Source organism: Papaver somniferum, chromosome 3 (genome assembly GCF_003573695.1).
Source record: "Papaver somniferum cultivar HN1 chromosome 3, ASM357369v1, whole genome shotgun sequence".
NCBI lineage: Eukaryota > Viridiplantae > Streptophyta > Magnoliopsida > Ranunculales > Papaveraceae > Papaver > Papaver somniferum.
The window spans coordinates 8059052-8083448 of record NC_039360.1 but is presented as its reverse complement, the minus strand read 5'-3'; the positions used below and the strand labels follow the sequence as shown (position 1 = coordinate 8083448).

Sequence of the window (24397 nt, the reverse complement as noted above, 5' to 3'; positions counted from 1 at the left end):
TTGTCCCATATTTTCTCAAAAGTAAAGTCGTTCATGATCGATATTCATGTATTGGTTTAAGAATGAATAGACTTTTGACATATACAAAAGTTAAGCCTATATTGTCAACCCTTGACGGAAGATAGGTTAAAATATTTTGTATCCAAGGATTATTGCTATTGCATATGATTGTGCAAAAGAATGAATCCTTGTGTATTCCACGGTATAGATCTTCATTGATCCATCTTTTTGTATTACCGTAAGTTTCCATGATGTGTCTTATGTTGAGCACGATACAACTAAGTTGATTATTCTTGATTAGCTTGGTTGGTTTTTCCGTGAGGTACGTTATGTTGAGCATTTAGAACTAAATTAATCATCTTCTTGGTTATTTAGTTATTAGTCCACAAGTTCTCTTGTGTTGAGTACATGATCGATTAATTCAATCACTCTCTTGTTTGATTAACTTAGTCGTTGCTCCGTAAATTTACTTATGTTGAGCATAATGAATTAAATTGATCACTTTTGTGGTTAATTTGATTATGTATTCCGATTGAATTATTCATGGGTTTTCTTATGATTAATTTGATTGAGTGTTGGATATAAAAATCATTCTCATGGTTTTGGTGTCCAATAAAATCCTTCGTTTCTCTTGAAATTAAGGTTGCTCGTTGTAGTTCCCTTGGGAATGACATCAAATGGGGGAGAGTTCTTTTGAACCTGTGCTTAATGGTCATATATTGAGGGGTGTGCGGCTGCGGAATTTTAGATGGGTTATCTTGTATCTTTAAACTCCTTGATGAAGAGAACCAGAAGTATGGCAAGTGCCAAGTCCGCAAACTCAGTCCGCGAACTGCCGAAGTTCTCAAACCCGAGAATTTCTGCTGGAGTTGACAAACTACTTGCGTGAGCCAAGGACGCGAACCAGCGTAGTTCTCGAACCCGAGAACTTTGTTGATCAAGAGAACCAGAAGTATGGCAAGTGCCAAGTCCGCAAACTCAGTCCGCGAACTGCCGAAGTTCTCAAACCCGAGAATTTCTGCTGGAGTGGACAAACTACTTGCGTGATCCAAGTCCACGAACCCAGTTCTCGAACCCAGTCCGCGAACCCAGTCCTCGAACCCAGTCCGTGAACCGGCGTAGTTCTCGAACCCGAGAATTTCTGCTGGAGTTTGTAAACTCTATCCGTAGTCTTAAGTCCGCGAACCTAGTCTGCGAACTTGAGAAGGTTATATATCTAAAGATGATTTCTGAACTTAATCTTAAAAGACTAAGGAATGCATTTGCAAATCGTGGCTATTAAAGTTCATGAACCGATTCGAGTGAATCAAATCATATTTGCTTCAATTGTGTCTTGTGTAGTTACATAAGATTTCCTTGCAATTGAACAACTCTCTTAACTAGTTCATTTGAGTCAATTGAACTAGTTATGGTGAATAAGAACATGGTTGGTATGAAATGCTCATATGGTTAACCTCTTTGGGTAGACTATTGTTGAACCAACAATGTACACGTTTGGGTGCGGTTAACAAACCTAGAAGCGTACAGTCATTTGTGTACAACAAGCTAAGTTTTCGATCTAACGGTTGAGAAATATTAGCTTGAATCTAAATCAGGTTTTCATCTAATGGTGAATATTGATTTCTTTGTAACTAAGGCAAAACCCTGATTTGAAAGGCTATACAAAGGAGACATCTAGTATTGTGCAAAACTAATCCCCACACCTTACGTGTGATACTAGTTTGCGTGCTAGAGTCGTTTCTCCTTTAACCTTTGGTTTTCTTCTTCTAAAACCAGGTTAACGACTTAAAGACTTCATTGGGATTGTGAAGCCAGACCGATACTACTTTTATCGTAGTTGTGTGATCTGATCTTGCATCTTCTATCGTAACAGTACAATCATATTGATTGGCTTGAGATCGTGAGAGTTCTCCGATAGGCAAGATATAAAAAGTAATCACAAACACCTTCGTCTCATCGTTTGTGATTCCACGATATCTTGTTTCGCTACCATACAATTAAGATTGTTGTGAGGTGATTGATTAATCTAGGTTGTTTTTCGGGAATATAAGACCGGATTATCAATTGGTTCCTGTTCACCTTGGTTATTATCAAAAGATAGAACAAAAAATTTTAGGGTTTTTCTGTGGGAGACAGATTGATCCTTTGATAGACTTGTCTATGTGAGACAGATTTGTTTATTGTTAAACCATACGATTTTGGGTCGTAGCAACTCTTAGTTGTGGGTGAGATCATCTAAGGGAATCAAGTGCACAGATCCTGCTGGGATCATAGGCGTAGGGAGTACAACTGTACCTTGACAGTGGGAGACTGATTGGGGTTAAATTATAGTCCAGTCCGAAGTTAGGTTGGAGTAGGATAGTGTTTGTAGCGGCTTAATATAGTGTGTATTCAATCAGGACTAGGTCCCGGGGGTTTTCCGCATTTGTGGTTTCCTCGTTAACAAAATTATGGTGTCCGTGTTATTTCTATTTCCGAATTATATTTGTTTATATAATTGAAATAATACAGGTTGTGTGTTTGAATCAATCAATTGAAAATCCGACCTTTCATTGTTGATTGATATTGTTGATCCTTGGACATTGGTCTTTGGTACCGTCCAAGTTATTCCTTGTGTTTGATTATAGACTCGCTGATTTCTATTAGCTTGAGTGAATCAAAACAAGAGAGAGATATTAACTCCTCGAGATACTTTTATCTATATTGAGTCTGACTGTCTAGTTGATTCTCTAGTAAGTGTTTCGGAGTTAGTCCACATAGATTGCTAATCGAAATATTGGGTGGTGTTGTTAGACCCCCGCTTTTTCAGATACAAAATCAGATTGATTCAAAAGAATCAGTTCATGAACATTTTAGCCACGGTTTGCAAAGTTTGCATTCCTTAATCTATAAATGTATTTGATCATGAGTATGAAATCATACTTAACCGATTTTAGAAATTGAACCACTTAAATTTGCAAACGGATTCGCGAACTTAATTTCCGGACATTGGTCACAAGCAATAGGGCTGAACATGGTTCCGGTTAACCGTTGGAAACCGACCGAACCATGCCAAGAAGAAAGAAACCGAACCAAACCATTTAGATTTGGATTGGTTTGGTAAAAAAAGTTGAAAAACCGACATTACTGGTTTGGTTTTGGTTTGACCTGAAAACCGAACCAAAAACCATTGGGGAACCGATTAATTTTTAAACTTAGTTTTTACCGTCGATTTAAAAGTATTAGATTCTACCCATTGATTTAGAGGATAAATAGAAACCCTAAATCTAATATTTCATTATGATACTCTCCCTCTTTCTCTTTCTCTCAGCCGCCTCCCTTCTCCACCCCCAACTACAGCTGCTGCTACTCGACTTTTTTCTTCCCGTCTTCCTTCTTTTTTATTTGTCAATAACTAAATTAAGATATATTATATATCTTCTTTTGCTCTCTACAATTAGAGTAAGCTTTAACTATTCTTGATTTTTCTTTTTTTGTCTGTATATTTGTGTAAACCAATACTATCGGCAACTACGATTTTTTTATCTATAAATTTGTGTTTTTTTTTGGTTTGACATAATTATTGGTTAACCAAAAACCACTGGGACAAACCGAAACCAACTGGAACCATTTGGAAACCGAACCAATGGTTAATGGATTGGTTTGGTTTAGATTTTTAGAAACCAATAGTATTGGTTTCGGTTTTGGTTTGGTTAGAAACCGAACCAAAACCGACCATGAACAGCCCTAACAAGCAATGTTCTGAAAACCGGTCCGGACGTCGAACCAATAAAATTATTTGGTCAAGGTCATATGGTTCAACCCGAATTTACCGAGTCAAATATAAAATACTCTAGTTAAAACACTAGTACTACTTCTTGTTTTTTGACACGACTAGTATTAGTTCTTGCCCTTATCCTATTGGGAACCTAGTTGTACAGCCTTATAGTTATTTCTACCCATCTCCCTACTTAAGCTCCCTTTCCTCCTCTTTACATATCTCTGCATATTCGTGGTTCATAGATCCACTTGCTTTTGGTTTTCGTCTTTATCATTTGGTGTTTGTTTCTTTTCTTTTTGACACAATTACGTCTCATGATGAGTATCCACATCTAAAGAATCATCTTGATTTTATTTATTTTACAACTTATTTTATCGGTGTTGTTTTTCACTGCCCTTAATTTGATCAAGAAAGTATATGTTTGATTTTTTTGTTTTTAGTTCACAGGTTTTTTAATCTAACGAAGGTGAGCCTAATGTATTAGAGTGGGTGTGTTTTGAAAGGTGAATCTCTCAAAATCTAACTCCAATTCGTGTTTGTCTAGTCAAAATTAAATCTGAATTACAAACCTCGATCTGATTATCCAATTACTGGGATCCCCATTGATATAATTGAAGAAGATGAAGGAAATTGATTAGATAACAGCTTTGTTTTTAAATTCTTCAAATAAGGCTAACCATTTCACGGTGATTCTTAGATATCACTTTCACTAAAAAGCATGATTCTTTCTTTTGAGAAGATTCAGAAGAAGCAATTTTTATTTTTGATGAATTTCTTTTCCGAGCCAAACCAGTTAGAATGTTACTGGGTCGTGTGGGTTACTGGTCGGATCGCCCAGGTCACCCTGTTTACAAGAAATAAGTCGGTTTTTGACAAAGTTACTGGGTCAGTGTTCAACCGGACCGGAAAAGTGACTGGATCGCCGATTCACCGGGATGACCGGCCGGTCCGATTTTCAGAACACTGGTCACAACCCAACAGTTTGCAAATGGGTTCACAAACTTTAGATCCGGACCGAACTCAATTGAAAGCTTTTGCGAACGGGTACGCAAACTTGGTTCCCGGACTTCAACAGTTAAATCAGTTTGCGAGCGGGTATGCAAACTTAAGTACCCTGACTTAAACTGTTGAATAAGTTTGCGAACGGGTATGCAAACTTCCGGTCCTGTATTCCGTCAAAACAGTTTGTACACATAGTACACAAACTGTAATATATCCATACATGGGTTTTAGCACTCAACTCCCATTTCAATCATTGAAACATTCTTAGAAGACGACAATAGCTGTCTCAAACCAACTATTAGCTTATAAGCAATTTTCAAGTGATCGAATGATCAACAAGAAACATTCCGAGCCTACATCAAATGACCGTCTCACACAAATCATGTAAGATGTTACCAGGTGATTTTCACATGATCATCTTTTGACTTTCGTCAATAATAATGATGAACGTGGTTAAAGCAAAAATCTTTCCAACACATATTTCGAGAAAGATGTATGCTAATTAAACTCAAATCGAAATATCAAATGTGTATAATGTAAATTCTATATAGATATGCGACTTTTGTCTCAATAGGAGATAAAATAGAATAGACTTCTGAGCAATAGATGAGTTCAAGTCTCCACATACCTTTTGTTGATGAAGTTCCACAAGTTCCTTTTAGTAGTTCTTCGTCTTCAATCGATGAACGACGTGATGTCTAAAGCTCAACTACACATTCTATCCTAATCCGAGACATAGATATAACTAGATTGGAAATCAAGACTTATAGTTTTGACAACTAAACTTGACAAACAAGCTTGACATAGCAAAGCTTGTGAGTTCGACCGAGCAGTGCTCTAACAATTTCTTCTGATAAAGAAACCAAAAGTCCTTGCTCGACTTCTACAGATCGTGATGATAAGCCTTGTTCGATCACATATGAAACAGATCATGACGAAGGCAATCTGCCTAAAATCATCTAGCCAAAAGTGAATGAAAAACCTTCTTCCACTACTATTGATGATTAGACGAAATCTGATTCAAAGGAAATTTGAACCAATTTCGTGCAAAGGATCATAAGAAATATAACTTTCATTCTCTTGACAAGAAACTTGCGATGCTTCAAAATACACTTGTAAAAAGTGTTAAAAGAGGTATATTGTTTTAAGAGGCTGAAAGACCTTTCTACTAGAAAGATAGATCATGCCCCAAATGGATAGTATCAACTCGATTTGTTCAAACAAAAGAGTTGATGATCGATTCTGGAAGAAGATCCACCTCACTCGTGTTGAAACAGTCTTAATTCACATGATGTTATTCTTCCTGTGAAAAATATCTAGAAGAAAGGAAATGAGATAATTTCTGCCAAGAAAGTCAATCATTAAAGGGTCCCAATATCCTTAATTGCTTCTGATGATCGAACTGATATCTATCGTAAGGAAATCCTTAGAATGGGAAGATCATATGAAAATCTCATTAACATAATAGACAAAGATTTTTATACTTCTGAAAACTCTCACATCAGTTCACTTTCTCCTCATGATCCTACTTGCATCATCACAGGGAAAGATCAGAGTCTAGGGAGAAAAATATTCCCGTGGGAAGAAATCTCCAAAAAGGAACATGAACAATATTTCTGATACTCGTTGTAAGAATGACAAAGCTTTGTCCAATACAACTTAATTGTATGGAGATTGTGCATCCTCATCTAGTTTTGTGCTCATATTATTCAGGATGAGAAATCACATGAAACGAAAGCACATGTATTGTGTCTGTAAATATCAAAAAATTCATGACAAAAATTGGTAACTGCGAATCCATGTTGTCTTAAGTTCATGTCAACACCGTTTTCCGGTAATTAGGGTTTATTTAAAATTTTTGGTTTTTACTTGATACCCAATGAAGAATATTCTCTTATTAACTTGAGGATTTCTGACAAAGTCCTACGGGAATAAAAAAACTTTATTTACGTAAATCTCTTTGATATTTCTGGTCCGAAAAATATTTTCTTATTAACTTAAGGATATTCCCTTATATGTATTAAGAAACCCTGGCAAATACTTATTTAAGAATCCTTCAAAAATGCCTCCAATAACCCGTAGTTTTACAAAGGCAAATAAAGAGGAAGTTCGAAAAGTTAAGGAGTGTCAATGAATCAATACAAAAAGGAAGAAGAAGGTTGTCTCCAAAATCATGTCTGACTATGATTCTAACAGTTGTATAGGATCTCAAGAGGAGTCTTGTCTACTTTATTTTGATTTTCAAGATCTGATTGTAACCAAGTGGATACCCACTGATGGGATGGTGGATTTCATCAATGGTTTTGTAGAAATGAGAACCAATCTCATAATATCGGTTCAGATTCAAGATTGGCTCAAAGATAGGATTAAAGACACAACGGCGAATCTAGCAGAGATGAAACAACAAGTTGAGAAACTTGAAAAACAAGAGATGATTGCAGAAAAGTCTCTCGAGACATGTTTCAAGAGTTTGAAAGTCACAATGATGCTATTATCAATTTATGTTTACATAAGTTGTTTATATGATATAATATGTGAGTTTCGTCTTTAGGCTTTTACTATTGGCACATAATAGCTAAAATCGGTTAAACCTTTTCTCTGGTAATTTTTTTTTTTGATATCTTTTGTTTTGCAGGGGAATAACAATTAACATGGGAAGAGTTCTTATTAAACTAGTGCTTAATGATATATCTTTGTGGGGAGAGTGGTTTTGGAAATCGAGGGAGGAATTATTCTTATAATCTTCCTGATATGAAAACTATGTTAATTGTGATCTTAGTTTGTCATATCAAAGCGTAAGGTAACAATTTTGTTTTAGTTAATATTCTTCCTATTAAGAAAATATTATTTAATTTCCTATTCTTTGTTTTTTCTTAAGGAAATTCGGTGCAATTGTTATATTTACATTATTATGTTTGGATTGTTTTGTTTCAATTGTTTCCGGTTAAGAAAAACTGAGTCAATTCCGATTTTTGTTTTTGCTTAACTAAAAATGGGTCATTTTTTTAGTCAATTTGATTCCCGATAAGAAAAACTAAGTTAATTCTGATCTTAGTAATTTATGCTTATCAAATGAAGGTTAGATTACTCAAGTCTAATCGATTCCTTGATGAGAAAAATAGTTAACTAACCTAGTTTTTGTCTTGTCTAAAAGTGGGTGCATTTATTTTATGAATAATTGGAACCTTATAAGATAAATTGTGTGAATTCTAATCTCAGTTGAGTCTTATCTAATAAAGAGATTATACATACATAATCGGTTCGGTTTCGTAACTAAGTTATCTTAGTTGACTTATCGGACTACGAAAAAAATTGCCTCGTGCAATTGTTTCCTTGATAACGTGCTAAAACAAGATTACTTAGGTAGTTTCGGTTTTAGTATTGCTTATCTAAAATGGTATGTGGAAACTTATTGCTTAAATTTTATAGGTTGTATAAGTTCTGATGAATTTGTAAGATCCTTTCGGTTTGCTCTTATGTTTATTCGTTTCCTTTTCATTTTTGTGACAAAAAAGGGAAAAAATATATGGTGTAAACAAGTGATTTATGATCACTGGGAAAGGACATATGTGCTTAAGCATTATATTTAATGAAAGAGTAAAGCATAGACTAGATGCATAAAGTGACTTGATAGGATATATATTATGTGAATAAAACATCTAGCAAGAATCTGTTTTGTGCAACATCCTTAATTAAGAATCCCAAACCATGTAGTTCAAAAATGCATATGTTATCTCTAGTAAATTTTAGCAATAAAAATAAGTTCTTTTTAAGTACCTATGGCGTCATATGCAAAACCCTAATGAGTTTACATTTGCTATCATTAGTTTGAATAGTAGAATCACCAGTACGAGAAATGGATAAAATCTTACCCCCACCATGAGATTAAAAAAAACCACTATAAGATTTAATATTTTCTAGGAGAGAATCATCACTGGTCATGTGGTTTGTAACACTAGAGTCTTGAATCCATTGTGCAACAATAGACAAAAAAGTATTCTCCTTAGCAGAAGTTGAATTCATCTCAATTCCTACAAAAGATTTTTGCACTGAGCTGGTGTAAATTTTTTTCAGGTGTATATTTGTGGTAACACATACTAGCAGAATATCTATTCATCCATAGATTCGACATTCAACCTATGATTAATCTATCATACCACCGCCATCAGAAGAAATATTTCCAAAATTATGTCAATTCTTAGAAGAACCACCACCACTGCTTGATCCATGAGAATAAGTGTTATTCTTGAAATTCCCCGAGTTAGAGTGACTCATTTTCTTCTTGAAACCTTCATTACCACCAGCGTTGGTATTTGTGTTATATATAGTAGTAGAATGTTGCATTATCAAATAAGCTGGTTGTTCTAGCGTCTTGATCTCTAAGCCACTGCTGGTGAATAATCCAGTCTTTCTTTGGTTTCAGCAAAGGTGATGGTACTTCACGAGTTTGAGCAAAAATCACAAAATTATTGTAATCACAACCTAAGTCATTTAAAACATGTATAATGAAATACGAATTATTACTTGATTTTTCGCTATAACAACAAGACTATCAGTAATTATCTTGATCAGTTGAAGATATTCCTCCACAGACTGATCCCCATCCCGACGTTCTGCAACTAGTTTCCAAATACAGATCGAAAAGAGGCAAACTGAGTTGTGAAGGCATCGTGAAATCAAGAAATTTAATAATCAATATTACTAGCGGAAGACGAGAATTGTTAAGTGTTATAGTTTCTGAAGGCATTCTGTATTTAAGAAATTTAACAATCATAAAAGATATAATGGGAACTCAAAAGAGATGCAAACAATGATGATAAAGCTTCTGACATATCAAGATTCGAGAAATGATCTCAAGAAGAATCTTTTCTTAAATCAAGAATACAAATCCGAATAGATGAAATATTCATAATTTCTACAAAGAACAATAAATTTTTGCAATAATTTGATCGACTGATCAAAATTTGAAATAATCCAAGAGTAATGAATTTCATGAAGTTTAAAAAAAAGTTGAGAAAGAATCTAACCTAATTTGATACCATGAAATCAGAGCGAATGAAATGATACTGATATTATTAGAAACTGAATCAATTGATTCTAACAGAACTATTATGTAGGAATTACCAATAGGTACTATTATGGTAGTCTTAGTTAATGGCAGGTCCACCCACTAAAGCCCAGTAACCAGAGGTCCATAATAAAAAGAAAAAGAGAAAATTGGACCAAACTTTTTATCCCCTGGTCCGGTACACGTGCGGGATGTCATAATCCACTTTTAAAAATACCCAAACTACCCATTCCCTGATAGTACATATATATTTCTTTAAAAAAAAATCACCATTTTTTCCAAATCTGAGTTCCGTCTCCTCCTCTTTTCTACTTCAGCTCAATTTTTGCTCCTTCTTTTGGATTACGAGCTAGAGTTTTTTTGAAGATCTTTTGAAGATTTAAAGGTATGTTATGTAATATCTCTTTTTGTTGTTCTTGTTTGTTTTTTTTCAACTGAATCTGTGAAGATCGGGTCGTTTTGATTACGTTTTCACTTTATTGTTTCGTTTTTTGTTTGTTTTTTGCGTTTATTTTTGTTTTGGTTTGTTTTTTATGAATCCTGATCGTAATTATTCAATTTTTTGGTTAGATTATGATGTTTTTAACATATTTGAACTTTCGATTTGATTATCTTGTTGTTTTCGCTTCTTTATTTATCAAAATCGTGCTTGTTTGTTGTTTCAGGGGTATAATCCAACAATACATATGTTGCATACTGATACAAATTGCTTTTGATTCTGTTTTGTTCTTAGTTTTATCACTTGTTGTTGTTTGATTCATAAGTATATATCTTCGATACTGAAATAAGACTCTCTCGATTATGTTATTTTGATATATTCTTTACATACAATTATTTTTTAGTTCATGAATCAGCAGTACATATGTGGCATACTGATACAAACTTTTTTTTTGGTCTAATCGTTGTGGTGTTTGATTAAGATTTTGATCTCCATGTTTGATTTCTTGATTATTTACTAGATCTAGATGAATAATCACGTTTTTGGTTCATTTCGTTATTAGATTTGATCATACTAGTTACATTTTGTTGTTTTTAGATTTGTTTTTTTGTATGAAACAACAGTACGTATATCCTGTATTGACAGAAACCTAGCTTATTTTGAATGAAGAAGAAGAAGAAGATGCATCGTTATGACTTACGACAAGAAGATTTGTTGTGTTTCCATGTATGTTTTCTTATCATCTTCTTTGATTATTTTTTTCGTTTTTCTTCTATTGATTGTATTATGAAGATGAAATCGATTTTCATGACGTTTTTATGTTTTCAGGTTTGTTACAGTTTGTTTTTGTGTATGAATTGACAGTACATATTTGGTGTACTAATATAAAATTCTTATGATTTACGAGGAGAATATTTGTTTTCTGTTTCCAGGTATGCTTTCTAATCATCTTGTTTGATTATTTTGTTCGGTTTTTCTTCTTTTGATTTGTTTTTTTGATTGTATTCTGATAATCAAATCGATTTGATTGATGCTTTTATGGTTTTTAGGTTTGTTACAGTTGTTTTTCGTGTATGAATTGACAGTACATATATGGCGTACTGATACAAAACTCTTCTAATTTTGTTTTATTTGAAGTTTTTCCAATTTTTTTGGTTCGATCCATGAGTATGTATGTATAATACTGATAGGAAGTGCTATTTGCTGTGTTTTTGCTCCTTTTTTAGTCTTACCCTTCAGTACTTATGTGAAATACTGTAATATGTCTTTCGATTCTCTTATTTTTCATAGATCTGTCACCTGTTGTTGTCATACTGTTGATTTGTAGTTCATGAATCTTCAGTACATATATCGCATACTGATAGGAAGTGCTCCTTGTTATGTTTAAGGAGAAGTGAAGTAGATGCAGGCATACAGTGGAGCTGCAATAATGGGTGCTGCTGTACAACAACCCAATCTTTTTACTAAAGGTTCTTCAAATTTTTTCCCCAAGTTGGGTACTACTACTGCGGATAGATTACCTTCTAAAGTTAGGCAGACCCTGAAGTACGTTCAATAATTGATAGTGAGAAGAATCGTCAGTTTAACATCTTGGAGCTCATTGCTTCAGAGAATTTTACATCTCGCGCAGTGATGGAAGCTGTGGGTTCTTGTCTCACAAACAAGTATTCAGAAGGGCTTTCTGGTAAAAGGTAAAGATGGTGCTTAATGTTGTATTTTTCCCTGTATTTGTATTAAAATGCATTTGATCATTTCATTCTGCAATGTAGGTATTATGGTGGCAATGAGTACATTGATGAGCTAGAGACACTTTGTCAACAAAGGGATTTGTTCATGTAACTGGCACAGGGTCTGGATCTTCCTCATGGAGGTCACTTGTCACATGGATTTATGACTCCTAAAAGACGGGTATCTGGGACTTCGATTTATTTTGAATCGATGCCCTACCGTCTTGATGAATCAACAGGTGCTGCTCTGCATTCTTATATTGTGTAATGACTATGTGGTCTATTGTTGTTCATTTATAATTCGTTGATAATTTGCATTCATTACCAAATTCACTTGCAGGCCTTATTGATTATGATATGCTTGAGAAAACTGCCACCCTCTTTCGACCAAAACTCATCATTGTTGGTGCTAGTGCTTATCCTCGTGATTTCGATTATCCTCGAATGAGAAAGGTATACACATATATTTTGATTGTCAACAGTTGTTATTCTTAGTGATCAGAGAATCAGACTAGTTAACCCATTACGCACACCTAATTCCCTTTCCTGCTATGTTTCTTGAATATTGCAGATTCTGTTGGGGCTTTTCTCATGATGGATATGGCTCACATAAGTGGTTTCGTTACTGCATCTGTACTTTCCGACCCATTTGAATACTGTGATGTTGTAACAACCACCACTCACAAGGTACACCTAGTCACATTCATGAAGTCTGCAAGACTGCAACTACTGACACCAACACAAGCAACATTTGTTTTTATTGGTTTAGGTTCAAGGGTCATGTTGTTTACTATGTCTTCTGTTTCAATTTGCAGTCATTACGAGGTCCCAGAGGTGGCATGATTTTCTTCAAGAAAGATCCTGTTCTTTGGGTTGATATGGAATCTGCGATTAACAATGCTGTTTTCCCAGGGTTACAGGTAACTAAAACTGTAGCAGTTATTTGTGATTTATCATTGGTTCAACATTATAACATTTTTTAGGTTTGTTACAGTTGTTTTTCGTGTATGAATTGACAGTACATATATGGCGTACTGATACAAAACTCTTCTAATTTTGTTTTATTTGAAGTTTTTCCAATTTTTTTGGTTCGATCCATGAGTATGTATGTATAATACTGATAGGAAGTGCTATTTGCTGTGTTTTTGCTCCTTTTTTAGTCTTACCCTTCAGTACTTATGTGAAATACTGTAATATGTCTTTCGATTCTCTTATTTTTCATAGATCTGTCACCTGTTGTTGTCATACTGTTGATTTGTAGTTCATGAATCTTCAGTACATATATCGCATACTGATAGGAAGTGCTCCTTGTTATGTTTGATTCAGTACGTATATGAAATACTGAAATAGATGCTCTTTGTTACGTTTGATTCAGTACTGGAATTGGATATGGAGATGATCTGGAGCTGCAGTTCAGAACTTATTGCAAGAAATGACAGATTTTGAATGATAGGAACAGGAGTTGTTGTTGGTTCAGATTTGCAAGCTTGTGAAATTGGTGGTGGTCTTGATGAAGTTACAAATTGGTTGTGATGTGTGTTTGAAAGAAGGTGTGTTGCAAATGGATTTGGAGGAACATAGAAGGTTTGGTTGCTGATGTAAACTGAAGATGCAGATGAGATAGAGGAGGAATTGTAGGTGGTGATTACTGTGAACAAAATCAGTGGATGAGATGTTCGTCTCAATGGGTTTATGAAGATGGTAGTGTTGTTTAAACAGGGAAGAAGAACAAGTATGTGTTGCAGCTGAATTGAAATGACAATGGTGTTGATGTAGCTGTTGCAGTTGTGGTTTAAGCTAAGAAGATTGTGATGCAGCAAGATAGAAGATTACTGAGAAGATGGAGCTGAAGGCAGTGGTGAATGGTTGACTGCAGAGGTGCTGGTGCTGCAATAAAGTAAAGTGAATTGAGGAGTACTCAGATTCCTAAGTAGTGTAGCAAATATGTACTCAAATTTGTAAACAATGTAGCAGTTATATACTCAAATCTATGGTCCTTTATATGTTTTAATTAAATTTGGACCTCCAGATAAATAAAATCCCGATTTGGTAGAAGTATGTTATTTCACACGTACTTAAACAGTGGGGTATATTAGTCATTTCCATGTTTTCAAATAATTTTGGACCTCAGAATAAGAGTAAAATCTAGTTGGACCCTGATATAAATAACCTTATGGGCTTAGGACCAAACAAAAAATTTTCCAACTATTATATATGACACGTGTAACAACAGATTTATGAGACTTGGGAGAGCCCATTACACACAAATACACTAAATTAAGACAAACGGGAATTCCTTACAATAACAAACAAGAAATCATAAAAATATGCTTCTTTACATTATCGACATCTTATATACATATTGTACTTACTTTGACTGCCGCATTCTCTTGATATCTGAATTTTGTTTAGCTTTCACAATTATTTTCAACTTTCCGAAATCTATCAATGTCACTGATAGTACAATAAAAGGTAAGAATCAATAAAGCCCTTTAGTATTTTATCCATCTTTCTATAATATAAGCGGGTGGCTGTTGGTCGGCCTGAAATAGGATGCTTATCTCGATGGCTTCTTATCAGTCTACCCTACGTCTGTTGATGCCTGCATGATAGCCCCCTTCTGTTCGAGTACTCATCCCTGAAAGCCTTTTCGTTGCCCCATAGGATCACGAAGTTTTCAATCTAATTTGTGATTAGTAATAAAATACAATTAATAGGTTTCAAGATTATTGAATGTCATAATTTGAGTTAAGTATTTACAAATTTTTTCGTAACTGAGTACTTAGTCCGACAATATCACAATAGATGCGGCGAATATCACAAGTTATACCTCTGTATGCGATAATTCTTCCAATGCGGATGTATTTTTCTCTGCATCAAGAGTTCTGGCATCCCGTAGAAACGATTCGTACTTGTTATAGTGTTGTTGGTTGTAATTGAGCTTCTATAAAGCATAAACAATTAAAAGAAAAAAAAAACATTAACAATAATAGCAAGTCACGTAAGAAAAAAATAATCAAATGCAATCGATACAGTTACCATATAGAAACGATATTGAGGACTTTAAATACATATTACTTTAACATGTAAATACTTAAAAGAAGAAAAAATCAATCGAAAAAGAATTTTGTGCCGATGAACTTCTTCGAAATCAAATCACTGGTATCATCATCCTATTGTAATATTAAAAAATTAAATAAAAAATAATTGTACAAGATATAAACTTGGATACCTCTTCACTTAGCTGTTCTTTTAGTTTCACCAGTAATTTCTCTTTCACCGTCCGTTTTTCAATTATCCCTGCCAATTTAAGTTCCAACGAAAGAATCTCGTTTTCCGTAGCTTTCCATGTTTCCTCGGCATTCTTTGCTCTTGCACTGAAGACTTGTTTTTCCCTTTTTAATTTATCCAAATCCATATCTTTAAGCTACAGATTAAGAAATGAGTCATTTGACCAAAAAAAAAAAGAGCAGAATTAACTTACTTATGCTTCAAAAACACTAAAAAGACTTACATTTTTCCGTCTACGGGAAGAACGACAACTACAATGCTCGGGACGAATCGGGCGGCCAACCCACTCCATTGACTCATTAAAACGTTTCTGTTTCAAGGCATCATTGGCAACAATACCCGGTCTAGTCTCTTCAAGCTGTTTAATTCCTTGAAGGAGCTGTTTCTCCTTAACGAATGTGCTTTTTGCACACCGTGTCCGAAAATGCAAGCTACAGACCTGTTTTAAAAAGGATCCTCTACCTTATTATTGTACGTTCAAGGGGGCGATGAAAATGAAAAAACAAACAAAACAATTTTTTCTGACTAATTCCATGGAATTAACTCCTATTAAACACAACCTTACACGATTATTAAGCTCTTTCTCTGATGTGCATGTATCATCGCCCTTCTTTCCAACTGTGTCGAATTTAGCCCGGATTTCCCCTATGCGAGCCTGACTTCTATAGTCTATTTTAGTCTTCTTCTCATTTATGACTTTCTTGTATCTGTCGTCCTCCCACGATAGCCAGTCCAACCATCTTCTATAGTCGTCCTTAATAAGCTGCGCTTTCATCTCAAAAATTAGGTATTTGTGTTGCCACAGAATGAAACTAACAAAATGATTACATGAAAATACATGAGCTTGCTGGCTAGCTAGTGTATGTACCTTTCTCTGTAATATTGTTTCGCGAATCAGATTGCAGGTTTGGTCCATGTTTCTAATCTCCTTTCCAGCATGAGAAATCATTGTTTCTAGCTCATGATTTTGATATATCCGATATTTTACGAAATAAAATGAAAGATCACGGTTAAACTGATTCTGATCATGCTTTCCAATAGTGTCATGTCCTCCATCCCATACCGGTATTGTAGGTGATGAAAAGATGGATCCCATATATGTATAGCTTCTATAGCCTGATGCAATAAACAAGAAACGATTAATTAAAACTAATCTATAGTGTTCTACGCTGGAATTCATGACGTGAAATACATTAGCTGCTAGAAACCTTACACTGATAACACACGGGAGCAAATAGAGAGGCACAGATGGTTAATTTCTTGAGAAACAGAACTCCAGAAAGCACTATTAAATACTGCTAGTTTTCGAGGGGTGGGGTGCAAGAAAGAGAATGCCAAACAGAAGAACCTCTCCTACGGTCAAACAATGATGGTGACGAATATTAAATAAGGCAACCATCTGCAAGTATTCTTGTTTCTTGGGTTTTTGTTACAGGAATTGGAGCGCAAGAAAGGGGATGAAGGCCTTTGACAGAAAAATGATTAGAAGAAAAATAAGAGACGACTTATTGACATTTGTACTTTGTTTGGACAAGGTAACGAAACGTGGTCTTAATCCCACACCGGACAAAGCAACTACGAATCAAAAGTCAAGATACCCCGCCGAAAATTAAGTTTTTTTTTTTTTTTTTTTAAATTTTATTATATTAATTATTGGATAACAATTATTACATGAAACTAACTGGAAGCCTAACAAGCTAAGCTCCAACGACATACTACTACATTAATTTAACAAGTTGTTGTGCTAGTTTACCGTCGAGCCTCATGGGTAACCTAGCCAAAGGAGTCGAAGCGGATGGGGGCTGAAATTGTGTCACAAGGGAGGCAAACTAACTCTACCTTCCATGTTAATTTCTGCAATATTACGCCATTGGGGGTCTGTGACCTCCTGGAACGCATGAAATTTTGGGAAACGAGGATGACCAGCTGAGCTATGTTCCGTTCTTTTTTGTTTTTTGAATAACATTTTATTAATGAAAAGGGGGAGCTGCAATTAGCAGAGCAATATCAGAGAGTCAAAGTCCTTTTTTTCCTGATTTTTGAATTTTTCCTGATGTGTAAAGGCAGTTGGGAAGAGGCTAAGCATCTCTATAAGACCCGGTCTAAAAAAGGGAATGCATCCCAATCAAAAACTGTACTTGAAAAAAAAGTCTTGTTTCTTTAATTAAAGTATCAGCTACTACATTGCACATAGAGGTGTAGAACGTGCCGACAGTCCAATCCACAAAGTCACTCTTTTTTCCAAAATGAAAACCCAAGAGATGGCTTGGATGTCATCCATGTTCTTGTTGTTCATCTTTTCACTGATATAGAGATTTAATAGGAAACTCTCCTTTGTCGGTAAGCTTCCATATGATCTTATCTTCTTCCTCATTACTTAGCCTAGTATCTCCGATGAACCTTTCCAATTTAGTAGTGTTCCAATTCTCATTGTTAGTTACAAAATGTTTTGCTGGAATTAAGTCCTATAGACAATTTATTGGCTTACTGAGAGTTATATCCGGGTTATCAAACCAGTTGTCCTCCCATATATTGACTTTACGGCCATTCTCAATCCTCCAACCTACCATGCTCCTTACGTTTTTGATTCCCTCCATAATTCCTTTTCAAAGCAAGAGTTATCCATGTTTGGTCTTAGATGATGTTTTCTTTTTTTGATGTATTTAGCAGTTATAATCTTTGACTGGAGAAAGTTTGTGTCTTGCACAAGCCCCAACTAATTTTAGTTATCACAACATTATTAAATACGAGGAGAGATCCCCTCGTACTTTTATTATCACACTATCTCACACGTTGGATGTGATTTTTGCGAATAAAAATCAAATTGTAACGGATTTGAAGTTAATATTTTGGGGATATGTCACTATTATATTGCTCTACGTTCTTATCGAAAATGAGCGTATTCCGAGACTATAACACCACCATCTACTACTTTGAAAATGAGCCGTTGAAAATTGACGAAATTCTGACCGTCGAAATTAAGACCGGTAGATTGTGAGGTTTTATATTTCGGAATGTGATCATTTTTGGTAGGTATGTAGAACTTGGTATAAGAGAAAACATATCTTCCAAATATTAGCTTTAAATCCGTTACGATTTAATTTTTATTCACAAAAATGACGTCCAACTTGTGAGACAGTGTGATAATAAAAGTGTGAAGAGATATTTCCTCTTCATATGCAAATTTATAAATCCCAATCCACCGAGTTAGTCCCACATGCAAATTGGAATTCCAACCTTTAGGGTTATATCCTATCAAAAAGTGGGTATATTCCGAGATAATTCCACAACTGTCATGTAGCTCAGATTTCTAAATATAAAAAGTGAAATTGAGTTTGACAGTTGATTTTATAGTCGGATTTCAATCAATTTTTGTTTGGAAATTATAATCCTTACCATGATTTAGCAGAGAAGTAGAGGACTTTCGGACGCACAAGGAAGCCGTGATACCCAAGATTTCCACGCATACACAGCTGAAGCAACACTAGAGAATATAACATATTGATGCTTATCTTGCACCACATATCCTCCACGGATTTTGGCCACCTCACTAGTTAGTCCATCACCATCAATCAAATCACTACGTGTTTGCATTTGACTTGATAACCTTTAGCCAAGAAATTCAATGTGGTGGAAACTGCTAGTCTTTGACTGTATGTCTACAGTCAAAAGATCTATATCTTTCTTGACAAGTGAAGAAAATAACAAATGAAAAACAACTCAAACTCTGAAAATGTTTCCATTGTATGCAATAATAATCTGTGGTTTAGTAGGAACCTCGATTGTTTTGGGAATTATCTTGTTTTGCTCCAAAAGGTTGAAATCCAAAAGAATCGCTAATCAAAACACTCTCTCTATACCAAGCTTACTACGGATGTGTGAAAACACCCCAAGAAACGATCTTAGCCTCACAGTTCATCATACACAAGACTCGCTGCAAACTCTGAACACTAACCAGGCTAAGAAAGTTGATGACCATGGTCATGTTGTTGATATCACTCTGCCTGTAGTACTACACATGTTCGATGTCGTAACAGAAGATAATCTTGGAGGACGGGTTGATCATCATGAAAAACAGAGATCACAAAAAGAAGTTCACGTAGGTGTATCGGCTATAGAGAGGTTTTTAGTTGATATGGGAAATGAGAAACCAGTCAGGTTTACGTCTTCAGAGCTACAAGATTTCACTTGGAATTACAAGGTGAAGTTGGGTGCAGGTGGGTTTGGAGTTGTTTACAAAGGCGTATTTCCGAGCGGAGTTGAAGTTGCTGTTAAGGTGCTAAATGACAGTACTACAAGCGAAAGAATAAAAGAGCAATTCATGGCAGAAGTGAGTACAATCGGAAGAACTTACCACAAAAATCTAGTTAGACTCTATGGGTTTTGCTTTGAATCCGCAACAAAAGCACTGGTTTACGAGTACATGAAGAACGGATCGCTTGACCGGATTTTGTTCGACAAAAAACTACAAAATAGTAGTATAAAGTGGGAGAAACTGTATGACATAGCAATCGGAACGGCCAAAGGATTGGCATATTTACATGAAGATTGTCAGAAAAGGATAATTCACTACGATATAAAGCCTGGTAATATTCTATTAGATTCGAAATTTAATCCAAAAGTTGCTGATTTTGGTTTGGCCAAGCTTTGTAACTGGGATAGTTCTCATGTTACCATGACCGGAGGCCGAGGAACGCCAGGTTATGCTGCACCGGAGCTGTGGATGCCGTTTCCTATAACTTATAAGTGTGATGTTTATAGTTATGGAATGATGCTGTTTGAGATTGTCGGACGGAGAAGGAATTTAGACCTGAGTTTACCTGAGAGCCGTCAATGGTTTCCTAGACAGGTGTGGGAAAAGTTTGAAATGGAAGAATTGGATGAGATGATAAACGGGTTCGACGGGATCGAAAAAACGGATCGTGAGAAGGTAAGAACAATGATTTTGGTAGCCTTTTGGTGTGTTCAGTACTTGCCCGATGCCAGACCTTCGATGAGTAGTGTGGTGAAGATTTTACAGGGAGGCTCGGAAGTTAAGGTGCCGCCTAACCCCTTCTTGCACCTTGGGTTTTCAAGTGCGGCATTAGCTCTGCGGGCCGATGCAAATAGAGAAGAGACGGGAGTCACTGCAAATATCACGTCGGCCGAAGCCATCACTGGAATAATGTCGACCCCGACTGGTTACAAGAAAAATACTGCAATTGTGAGAGAAAGAGCTACTTCATGACAACAACCTTTGCACTCCGAAGTTGCTGCAAAATTGTTCAAGCTGCTTACAAAATCAAATAAAAAAAAAAAGTGAAATGAATGTATTATTAGAATTGGCGAAGCATGAAATATATCGGAATCGACGGATCCCATCGGAACTAAGACACATCTCAGTTGTTGGGTAATCCCCAAATTCAACAATTTCGCTTTCACTGCCATTCACTGACCATAACGAGTCATAACTTATAGAACCGAGTGTCAGACACTTTCTTCTCACGTCATAGATTTCAAATATGAGATTATAGTTTCTTCTTTGTGTATTAAAATCAAGGTGTATCTTAACAAAACTAGGGTTAGAAGTAATTTCAAACCAAAACTTGCAAACACACTTACATATACATGTTGATTTCACTGGTACCCTGACAAGGATTTCAAGGTACATCTCTTCTGGTATGCTTGACATTGCTTCTCCCCAGCTTTAAATTCTTACCGAGGAACAGAAAGTTTGTAGAAAACTTGCAATATTTCTTTGCTCTGTAAATAAAAAAATAAACGGAAAATGAATCATTTGTCCAAATATTTTTAAATAACGGTTCAAATGGACGAGTAAAAAATAGTTCGGGTGAAATGGCCAAAGAAAAAAATAGCAAGGATGAAACTGGATTCATCCTATCTTAAATTTAAAAAATATCAAGGATGAAACTGGATACATCCGGTGTAAATTAAAAATAAGAAAAAATATTTGAAAATGGGCACGATGAAACTGGTTACATCCTAACTTAAATTTAAAAAATAGCAAGGATGAAACTGGATACATCCTGTGTAAATTAAAAATAAGAAAAAATATTTGAAAATGGGCACGATGAAACTGGTTACATCCTGCCTATTTTTACATTTTTGTCCATTTAAACAGTATCAAAATCTAACTGTCCATTTCATCCAAAAATTGTTGATTTTGGTCTTTTTAACCGATTTTGTGAAAAATAAAACGGTTTACTGCGGCGGCGCGAGTTTATCTGTAACAGTGTAACTGAGAACTGATAATGCTGACTATTTGAGGGTTACACAATCTGTAACAGTGTAACTGTAGTAGTCAAAAGTTTATCTAAGAAATATGGGATGCCTTCCCAAACTTGAAATTCTGGAGATAGTTTACCGCCTACGTCTTGCTCACATGGACAATTACTTGCGAGGCAATCTCGGGATATATTTTTTTAAAGAGATGTAGAAGAATTCAACATTCAAACTGAACTTAAATGTTCAAAGCTATGTTTCATTCAACAACGGGCAACGCTGTTTATCTGGAGGGATTGTAGTAGGATCACCAAGAAGCTTCTGATTCTCCATTAGAAAAGCCGAAGATATATAACACACCCGGTACACACACAAGTTTAAGTAATGGAGCAAAATTATTAGTTACAACTAAGAACCTTGTGGAACTAAATAGAGTCGCACATAAAAGTTTTTTCATTACCACTACAGTTGAATACTGACCGCCACTGTTTTGACTACTAAATATAACAATTGTTCTGCATCAAACGGGAAAAACAGAGAGAATTCCGGTGCATTCGTTTTAGGCAAGTGGCTTATATTCTTACTAGAAAGCCATGATATATTCCCGCATAAAAATATCTTGCAGATGTTTGCAAAGAATCCATCCTTTATACACAACCTCTCAGCTGATCAACCAAAGGCATATGCCCCAAACAATTTTCAAGTGATCTTCTATAACCATATATATACTCATAGCCACCACCATGACGTCTATGAAGTAATTCAATCCATTAATAATATAAGTAATAAATTATGGGTATCAAGACGGATCTCGATTAAACAAGATGAATCAAATAAAGAAAATACGAGAATTAAAGTGGTTCGGCACTAACGCCTACTGTTGATACATGAAAAATACTACCCCTTAGCCAGGCTAGTGTGCCCTCAAAAGGGAGGCAAACCCAACATGAGACATAGGGACTGAAGTCCAAGTCCATCAAGAAAGTATTCATGAAATGAAAAGGACAAGGGAGGAATTAAGAGGGAAGAAAAGGGTTTTATTAGAAAAGGGATGACATTATTAGTGATTAGGGGAGTTTAGGACACATGACATGATGTCATGAAAGGAAGGGGCTTTTAAAAAGTCTATATAAAGAAGGACAAAGTACAATGGAAAGACAACTCTCTCTCTCTCTCTCTTACTATTCTTAGAAAAGTGAGGTCATTTGTCTAGCTAGGACGAGTAGAACCTCAAACCTAAACTCACCCCTCAACATTTGGCGACCACACCTGCAGGCTCGTGCCTAGCTCACCATGATACACACAGAAGGCACTATCTCAAGCGCGTTAGGAAAGCAAGCGGCTGATCAACCCCTTAATCTGGACGAGGTGACGATGAAAGATGATAGCGAGGAGGAAACACCGATCCTAGGCGTTATCAGGCAATCGGTAAGTCACAGATCCCAGGATAGAGAGGTAGCAACACCACGAAAAAAGATTTGACAGACAGCTCGACTAGCGAAACTCGTATCCTCAACCTTACAAAACATGCAGGAAGAATTGAATGAGCGCTCACGAAGGAGACAAGAGCTCGAAGATTGGATAGCACGGGCAGTAAAAGCAGGACAAAGTACGCCCGAAAAGGCAACAAAAGGAGAAAAACTCAAAGGTACCAAGGCGACAGTGACATCGCAAGAAGAAATCGCTGAATACCTAGAACAGAACTATCATGTGGTAAGACAAGACAACCATTGCCGCGTGAATAGTCCATATCCATCGAAGAATGGGACATCCAACAGAAGAGTGTTTCGCCATTCGAAGTATATTCGAGCGCAAGCGAGCGGCTGGGGAACTCGAGGCGACAAGAAAAACAATTGAGCATGATCCATTCCCTCGCCATTAACCCGAAAGAGAGAGGAAAGGAGAGTGCGGAGTACAAACCCACAAATTGTAAAAATCATCTTTTGGTAAGAACGGCTTTCCTCATGATTAATGGGAAGATATCTCAAAAGGTCTTAGGGCAGCCAAAGGCGCCCGGTTGACTGAAAAAATCACAAAAGGTCTCAGGACATCCAGAGGCGCCTGATTGACTGACAAATTAACAAAAGGTCTTAGGACAGCCAAAGGCGCCTGATTGACTGACAAATTCACAAAAGGTCTCAGGACAGCCAAAGGCGCCTGATTGACTAAAAAATTCACAAAAGGTCTCAGGACAGGCAAAGGCGCATGGTAGACTGACAAATTCACAAAAGGTCTCAGGACAGCCAAAGGCGCCTGATTGACTGACAAATTCACAAAAGGTCTCAGGGCATCCAAAAGCGCCTGATTGACTGACAAATCTACAAAAGGTATCGGGTTAGCCAAAGGCGCCCAACTGACTGAAAAATCTACAAAATGTCTCAGGCTAGCCAAAGGAACCTGATCGAATGACGAATCTACAAAAGATGTCAGGACAGCCAAGGACATCTGATTGACTGATAAATCTTCAAAGACCATGGGACCCCGAAAATACCTAGTGATTGACGGGAAGGCGCGTTTCACTAACGCCCGCCCCATCCACTACACTTTCAATAAAAAATAAGAGGGAGTAGGCGCGTTTCACTAACGCTTACCCCACCCAACACCCTTTCAATAAAAATAAGGGGGAGTAGGCGCGTTTCACTAACGCCCACCCCACCCAACACCCTTTCCAATAAAAAGAAAAAAAGGGGGAGTAGGCGTGTTTCACTAACACTCGTCCCACCCAATACCCTTTCAATAAAAAGAATAGGCGCGTTTCACTAACGCCCGCCCCATCCAACACCCTTCCAATAAAAAAGAAGGGGGAGTAGGGCGTTTCACTACCGCCCACCCCACCCAACACCCTTTCAATAAATAGAAGGGGGAGTAGGCGCGTTTTACTAACGCTT

General features: G+C 36.1%; 2 protein-coding genes across 2 annotated transcripts; one reads left to right on the top strand and one right to left on the bottom strand.

Moving 5' to 3' along the window:
• Positions 1–14220: 14220 nt before the first annotated feature.
• LOC113360895 (proton pump-interactor 1-like) lies at positions 14221–18762 on the bottom strand. Its single transcript, XM_026604324.1, has 7 exons — positions 18684–18762; positions 16156–16403; positions 15853–16050; positions 15511–15726; positions 15229–15423; positions 14827–14940; positions 14221–14678 (listed from the first exon to the last, which is right to left on the bottom strand). Exons 2-7 carry the CDS (start codon positions 16381–16383, stop codon positions 14583–14585), a joined length of 1047 nt encoding a protein of 348 aa, XP_026460109.1. The 5' UTR covers positions 16384–16403; positions 18684–18762; the 3' UTR covers positions 14221–14582.
• Positions 18763–18907: 145 nt separating this feature from the next.
• On the top strand, positions 18908–20696 carry LOC113355263 (rust resistance kinase Lr10-like). The gene has a single exon (XM_026598081.1). It carries the CDS (start codon positions 19021–19023, stop codon positions 20512–20514), a length of 1494 nt encoding a protein of 497 aa, XP_026453866.1. The 5' UTR covers positions 18908–19020; the 3' UTR covers positions 20515–20696.
• The last annotated feature ends 3701 nt before the right edge of the window (positions 20697–24397 follow it).